Genomic DNA, 7,582 nt, shown 5'->3' with positions numbered 1-7,582 from the left:
GCGAGGGGCTTTCGATTTGGAAGGGCCAAAAATAATGGCTTCTGTTTTGTCATTGTTCATTTGGAGGAAGTTACTTCCCATCCAAAATTGTACCTCCTCAAGGCAGTCAATGGAGGTCTGGAGTGAGTCCGCAGATCTGTATTAATCCTTGTATAAGGACTTTAAATTTAAATCTGGATCTGACCTGACTGCGCTGCGTTCTGACCCTGTTGCGTCTTATGCATCTATTGAACGCTAAAAAGCAACATGCTAGAAAATGACAGTCGTCTTCATTTTCCGAATTATAATTGTCTATACCCACATGGATTTTATTTGAAGATAATGGCTGCTATTATAATATTAGATATATTAGACAGAGGTCAGAGGGGTGCCCCTTCAGAATGGCTGGGGGACACTCGCCCCCTCTGACCTCTATCTAATATTAGAAGCCATTCTTCTGGCTGGGAGCCGGCATCAGGCTGCAGTGTGGCCCATTCTGGCTATCACCCTCTCAACTTTCCCTCTGGATCTACAGTTACTGCCTGGCAATGGCTTCAGTGCAGGACACCCAGGAAAATAGCATATGGGTCAGAGTGTATTTCTATCGGGTACTGCAATCAGAAAGTTATTTGTCCCCAGAACATAAACAGCCGAACCTGTAGGCAGGCTTACAGGAAGGGGCCCAGCGTCCAATGACCTATAACTGTAAGTAACTTTTGATAAAAACCTGCTTCTGATGAATTAGTAAATAGCAAGTGAAATCCTGTGAAGGCACTAAGAAAGGTGCCTTCCTCTTTGCTAGGAAAAAAACCTAAAAAAAAAAAGAGAATAGGAGATGAAGGAAACATAGTTTCAAGCGACTCGTTAAAGGCCAGTTTGTATGGTGAGGATCACCAATATTGCATGTGCATTCCATATCGAACAATGTCTAGTCCTCGTAAAGCAAAGCACAAACACACCAAAGTTCTCTCCACACACCTTTATTGACAATATTTGACTGATGCCAAAAGGGCACAGTGAAGTCCAGATAAGTATATTGAATGTGCTTGGGTCGGGGTGGGTTGAGTTAGGTCGGATCGGGGTTGGGTTGGGTTGTGCAGCGGGTGAGGGAGCGGGGGCCGGGTGTGGTTACATTGGGTTGGGACGTTGGGGTTGTCTTTACTCGTACAGCTGGGCCTGGGTGCAGGGGGTGTATGTGACAAACTCCTCATCCTTGAACCACAGGGCAATCTCCAACTTGGCGTTCTCGGCGGTGTCACTGCCGTGGATGATGTTCCTGTAGAGAGACCGCAGGTGGTGAGGCTCAACACACACACACTATAAGATGTTTTACTGTACTTGTGAGGACCTGGGTGCTTTGTACAGGACCTTATTAGTAGAGGAAAATTTGAATATGTGTGTGTGTGTGTGTGTGTGTGTGTGTGTGTGTGTGTGTGTGTGTGTGTGTGTGTGTGTGTGTGTGTGTGTGTGTGTGTGTGTGTGTGTGTGTGGGTGTGTGTGGGTGTGGGTGTGTGTGTGTGTGTGTGTGTGTGTGTGTGCTTGGGTTGTTACCCTACCTGCCAATGCTAATGCAGAAGTCTCCGCGGATGCTGCCGGGCTTGGAGTCAGCGGGGTTGGTCTCACCCAGCATCATCCTGCCCATCTTCACGATGCCCTGGCCTTCCCAGACCTGAGAGAGAGGGTTAGAGATGTTCACTTTACGCCGCCACGCTTTTATTTTGACAGAGCTCCCTTATTTCAACACTTTTATTTTGAGAGAGCTTCGTTGATTAAACTCTTTTATGTGGTGAAGGTTTGAGTGAGTCGTACCATGGCGAACACGGGTCCGGAGGACATGTACTTGCACAGTCCGGCGTAGAAGGGCATGTCCTTCAGGTCCAGGTAGTGCTTCTTCATGTGGTCCTCGGAAGGCTACACACACACAGACAAATACACAAACAAACAGTAATTTATTTCACTCTATAAACAAGTCCGTTAATCTGCCTTCTTAAACAGCCATGTGGAATAAAAATAACCATGAGATAGTGAACCAACCGTGGCCTCCAGACTCCTGTTCCAACTAAGACAGAGGACAAATAATGTGCGTGTGTGTGTGTGTGTGTGTGTGTGTGTGTGTGTGTGTGTGTGTGTGTGTGTGTGTGTGTGTGTGTGTGTGTGTGTGTGTGTGTGTGTGTGTGTGTGTGTGTGTGTGTGTGTGTGTGTGTGTGTGTGTGTGTGTGTGTGTGTGTGTGAATGACTAGAGGCATGCCTATCAAAGGAATTCTTGGCCCATTGAGCAGCTGCCATCTCTTCTACCATGCCTTCATTTCTGGGCTGCCTTAGCTGTGTGTGTTAGACAGTATGTGTGTGTATTTGTGTGAGTGTGTGTGTGTGTGTGTGTGTGTGTGTGTGTGTGTGTGTGTGTGTGTGTGTGTGTGTGTGTGTGTGTGTGTGTGTGTGTGTGTGTGTGTGTGTGTGTGTGTGTGTGTGTGTGTGTGTGTGTGTCTATCTGAATGTGTGGCATCCATGGCGTCATTGTCCTTGCGAGCTAATCATGTGTGCGACACAAGTTCATTGAGTCTGGCGCATGTGTTGGTGTTTCTGTATATGCTGCACAATCCAGTCCACACATAGACAGGATAGACAGGTGGCATGCATTTTTTTAAATTCTCCAGCCATCATGTCTCTGCTATATCTCGCCAAAAAATTCGAGAAACCGGATTGAGAGATAACTTAGGCAGGGGATTGTAATGTATAGCTTAACATCGTGAGGCGATTTTTCATAGAACCTTGGTTACCGGTGTTTGATTTCAGTATCCGTTGCTCAAATGTGGCTAGCTAAAGTACAGCCATGAAGGAGGAAGCTTTTAAATAAAACTGCAAACCACAGGTCTATCTTGTGAGACTAATCCACACACCAAACACTTGTTTCACCTCTTAACTCCCATCCAAGTTTTGAGAAATATCGTCTAAAGGTAATGCCTAAATGTAGCTGTTCATTACTCAGTACCCGTGTAATGGACACATACATGACAGTGGTATCATTGGAAATGCTAAACCTTGTTCTTCATTTGGATATTCTAATAAATCCATATGCTGGTCACATTTATAGACAAAAAAATAGAACACAAACGGGGGATCTTTCTGGACAACGGCCCTGGTTTCCGTCGCCGTGGTTACCTGAATGAACTTGGCTGCGACCAGTCTGAAACCCTTCTGCTCGAAGCGCTTCATGACCTCACCGCAGAGTCCTCTCTGCACACCATCGGGCTTCAGGGCAACAAATGTACGCTCCATGATACTGGGGAGAAGAGAGAGAGAGAGCATGTAAGTCTCCCAGAAAGGTTGGTGTCCATTTTTGTCGTTTTATACAACGATAGCCTGATTATATGAGTCTATTTTGTCATTCATCAAAGGAACTTTTCTCTTGTTTTTTTGTTCACCCTATGAGACCATTATTTTATATTTTTATTAAGTGCGATTGCCATTCACTGATGACGCAGAGCTGCTTTCTATTAAACGGAAGGGAAGTTGATGTGTGTTGACAGTATTTTTATGTGAGCATGTGTGTATGCACATCTGAGACCCACTGTGTGGTTGTCCAATTGCTCTTCAAGAAAAATTCAGTAGCCTGAAAATGTGTGCATGTGTGTGTGTTTATGTGTGTGGGTGTGGTTGTGCGTGTGTGTGTCTGTGTGTGTGTGTGTGTGTGTGTGTGTGTGTGTGTGTGTGTGTGTGTGTGTGTGTGTGTGTGTGTGTGTGTGTGTGTGTGTGTGTGTGTGTGTGTGTGTGTGTGTGTGTGTGTGTGTGTGTGTGTGGTGTCTGTGTCTGTGTACGCATGTGTGTGTGTGTGTGTGTGTGTGTGTGTGTGTGTGTGTGAGTGTTTGTGTGGTAGTGTGTGAGTACGTGTGTGTGTGTGTGTGTGTGTGTGTGTGTGTGTGTGTGTGTGTGTGTGTGTGTGTGTGTGTGTGTGTGTGTGTGTGTGTGTGTGTGTGTGTGTGTGTGTGTGTGTGTGTGTGTGTGTTTGTGTGTGTGTGTGTGTGTGTGTGTGCGTACGTGTGTGTGCGTACGTGTGTGTGCGTACGTGTGTGTGGTGTGTGTGCGTACATGCTTGTGCATGGGTGTAACTGCATGAGTGTCATCTGTCTATGCCTGTTTATGCAATGTCAATTCTCCCTGCCGGGCTAGCTGGGGTCTAACAGGTGCAGTGCAGCAGCCTTAGAGACAGCAGCTCAGAGCGCAAGAAGAAAATGTGCTATTCTTAGACCTGCCCCCCCAGCCTTGGCACAGGTTTGCGGTGGAAGGCATCTCAATGGACCATTAAGCTGGAGAGAAGCGACAGCTTTGCCAAGGCTAAATGCTTTCCAAGACCCCCCCTCGTGGTGTGGCTTTACACCTTCTCTCGGGTTTCTGCTTGCCTAACAGCTTTAATATTAGTCTTTGTTTTGAAGTCGATCCCTCTCTTGTGATCTAACAGATATTGTACTGAAGCGCTGACACCGTTGCACGCTCAGCTGAGCTTTTTTGACGTTCCCACCTGTCAATACCGCAATTTGTCCTTTCTTTCTTTCCTAATTATCCAATACAGCACATTTGAAATTCTGCACTTTTTTAGGATTTGAACTGGATTTGAACTTCAATATTTAGTTTGAACCCCTCCAAGTCCAAACCTCTCAAGACTTAGGAACTTAAACCCTCTTGGGACTAGACATGTTACTTGAGAAACTTTAGTGCTATGTGAGGCATCTAACTATTACTAACTATTAGTTATGTAAACCGGGGGGGTTACTTTTGCTTACAGCCCAGAACTAGCAGCTATAAGTTTACGACAGTATGATGTGGGATTTGTTAACGACTGGAGCCTAGCCCAGTGTTGCTTCAGATGATGCTTTTATTAGAGACCGCCTGCTGGTTAGAGTGCTAATGAGCGATGCTAGATGTGAGGCTGATACACCTCGGTCGACCAAGAACATATTTAAAGGAGGAAATCGGCCCGGGAGAGATGAAAGATTAGTATGTTTGGATCCCTCTGCTGCTCCATCAGCAGCCCTCTGAACATAACAACTAAAGCTGGCCTCAGCATAAACTGATTGTCATTTGAAAGAAATAGTCTGAATTAGGTTGAAATGAATAGGAGTTTGGCTAGGAGGTTAAGTTCTAATGAATAGTAGTTTTGCTAGCAGGTTAGGTTGAAATTAATAGGAGTTAGGCTAGCAGGTTAGGTTTTTACATGCATTTAGTTAGTTTGAATTTGTTTTTTTCATGCAAATTATTTCAGTTGATGTTATCTACTGTCATAATCAATTAAATACCACCCTAATTATGATCCTAATTTTGATCAGTATTAGCGTCATGATTAAAATTATGGTTATTGTGTCTTTCCATTACATTTTTACCATTTTAAATCATAACTGTACGATAAGCAGCCAATTTCTCATGGCAGATAACAGCCACAGAGATTAGCCAAGCAAAAGCAAAGCTGACAAATTGTAACAAGCAAGAACAATTAGGGATAATCTCTGCACGTCCCTTGTTCCCTTTTTTTCCTGGTTGTGCAGCTGCACTTGCAGGGAACAGCTGTTGCCAGCACATGGCACTAGACTCGTATTACGTTACATGCTCAGATGTATGCCTTCAGGTGCTACAACTTTTGCAACAAAAATAAAAAAGCACGGGCCTGCATGCATTTAGGATTAGAAATGAAAAATAGATAGAATATAAATATATATATATTTTGTTGTTGGTTGGAGGAGCTAGAAAGCAATGTGTATTTTTCCCCACTAGATTCGTCATACAATATATCGTTATAACCAAGTCAGATGGTAACACGTCAGGCAATTACATGCCTGACAGACAAATTAAGACTAAACCTTCTTTTAACTGTTACAGTTCGTTCGTTTTGCGGAAAACGCAGTGTTCAACACCTGTCTCAGATCCTTCGCATCCATCACTGTAAGAACATGCATACATATTCATTGAGTTAAAACCCTAAATTTAAATATTAATGATATTTGCTTTCTTCTGTCAATATCTACTGTTTCTCAATAGCAATTGCAAAAGCCAAACAGCAAAATACTGCTTTGTGCGATGGTAATCATTGGTTAATGACTCGTTCAAATTAAAAAAATAGAAAAAATAATTGTCCTTTCAGTAAGTTATTAAAATAAATTAAAATAAATGTAACAATGTTAGTTTCTACCATTATAAAACCATTCCAGTGTGTGATCATAGTTACCTTTTTATCGGGAGTTCACAAGAACTTAGGAAGTTACAACTAGAGACTGCTCGTGGCGTGGATACGATCACCGAGGCCGAGCAAACAGAGCGCGCGATATTTAAAGGATTTGCTGGAAGGGAGGGAAGAGAAGGGGGCGTGGTCCCGGGGGCTTGGTCAGACTGACCGGTCCATCCTTGTCTCTACTGCTTACGGGGACTTTTTCCAATGCTTTGCACTCTGTGTGTGTGTGTGTGTGTGTGTGTGTGTGTGTGTGTGTGTGTGTGTGTGTGTGTGTGTGTGTGTGTGTGTGTGTGTGTGTGTGTGTGTGTGTGTGTGTGTGTGTGTGTGTGTGTGTGTGTGTGTGTGTGTGTGTGTTATTGAAAGGTCAATCAGACGATACATGATAACATCTCCTTTGGGTTTTATATTATTAATACAATATAGGTCAAGGCTCAGATGGTTTGCATGCATGTATGTGTTTGGATACTGCAGTACCTCATATGTGTGCATAGATTATAGAACTTTGTATTAGTCAACTTGTGTGCATGCATGTGGTTGCATATTTGTATGCTAGTGTATGTGTGTGTGTGTGTGTGTGTCTGTAAGTATGCATGCCTGGGATTGTGTGTGTGTGTGTATGCATTTGTGTTTGCTGATGTATGTGTATAGATGTGATTCCATCTGTCTGTATGCGTGCGTTTGGGATTGTGTGCATGTGTTTGTGAGTGTGTGTGTCTCCCTACACACTGCAACGCAGAGGCTTAGCGCCTGTCAGTTATGTGCTTGTGTGTGTGAGTATGCATGTGTGTGTTTGTGTGTGTGTGTGTGTGTGTGTGTGTGTGTGTGTGTGTGTGTGTGGCTGGTTGCCACGGTGCTGCCACATTGCTCCATTGTCCGGACTGAACCGGATGACACTGTGCGTCCCTGATGGTACTCCAGAGTGCCTCTATATACTTCTAAACACCAGAAAAAAACTATGGAGGAAGGGAGCGAGAGATCATGTGATCTGGAAACCAAACAGTGCTCTTCCATGTTCAGGTTGCATTGAGAGATCATTCCCCCTTGACATACTTACTATCACCAGTATGCCAATATGTATGGGTTGATGCTGGCTACTGTTAACCTGGAGCGTCAAAGCGTTCTCACGACCGATTTGACATTTGGACGGTTTGACGTTTATAGTGTTATAGAGTAACAATTACATGTGTTAGAGAATGTTCTCAAATATCCGTTGTTCACCTCAAGGAGAATGTTATTATGGGCATACTGCTCCTCGACAGCAGAGCATCAAAACAGCTTCATCAATCAAACTCATGAAATCAAAGTGGGTAAGTTGTATGTGTTTATGACTGTCACCGTCTCCTGGGGAACGCTGGGACAACGGGTTGGGTTGTTGCTGTGTGTCTG

At 44.0% G+C, this 7,582-nt stretch overlaps 1 protein-coding gene across 1 annotated transcript; it reads right to left on the bottom strand.

Annotated features, from left to right (window-relative positions):
- Positions 1 to 1,013: 1,013 nt before the first annotated feature.
- On the bottom strand, positions 1,014 to 6,302 carry LOC130375305 (nucleoside diphosphate kinase B-like). The gene is made up of 5 exons (XM_056582126.1): positions 6,194 to 6,302; positions 3,139 to 3,259; positions 1,789 to 1,890; positions 1,536 to 1,648; positions 1,014 to 1,255 (listed from the first exon to the last, which is right to left on the bottom strand). Exons 2-5 carry the CDS (start codon positions 3,253 to 3,255, stop codon positions 1,138 to 1,140), a joined length of 450 nt encoding a protein of 149 aa, XP_056438101.1. The 5' UTR covers positions 3,256 to 3,259; positions 6,194 to 6,302; the 3' UTR covers positions 1,014 to 1,137.
- Positions 6,303 to 7,582: the final 1,280 nt, after the last annotated feature.

This window comes from Gadus chalcogrammus, chromosome 2, assembly GCF_026213295.1.
Source record: "Gadus chalcogrammus isolate NIFS_2021 chromosome 2, NIFS_Gcha_1.0, whole genome shotgun sequence".
NCBI lineage: Eukaryota > Metazoa > Chordata > Actinopteri > Gadiformes > Gadidae > Gadus > Gadus chalcogrammus.
Note: the sequence above shows the minus strand (reverse complement) of the source record. Positions and strands in the feature narration are given on the sequence as shown.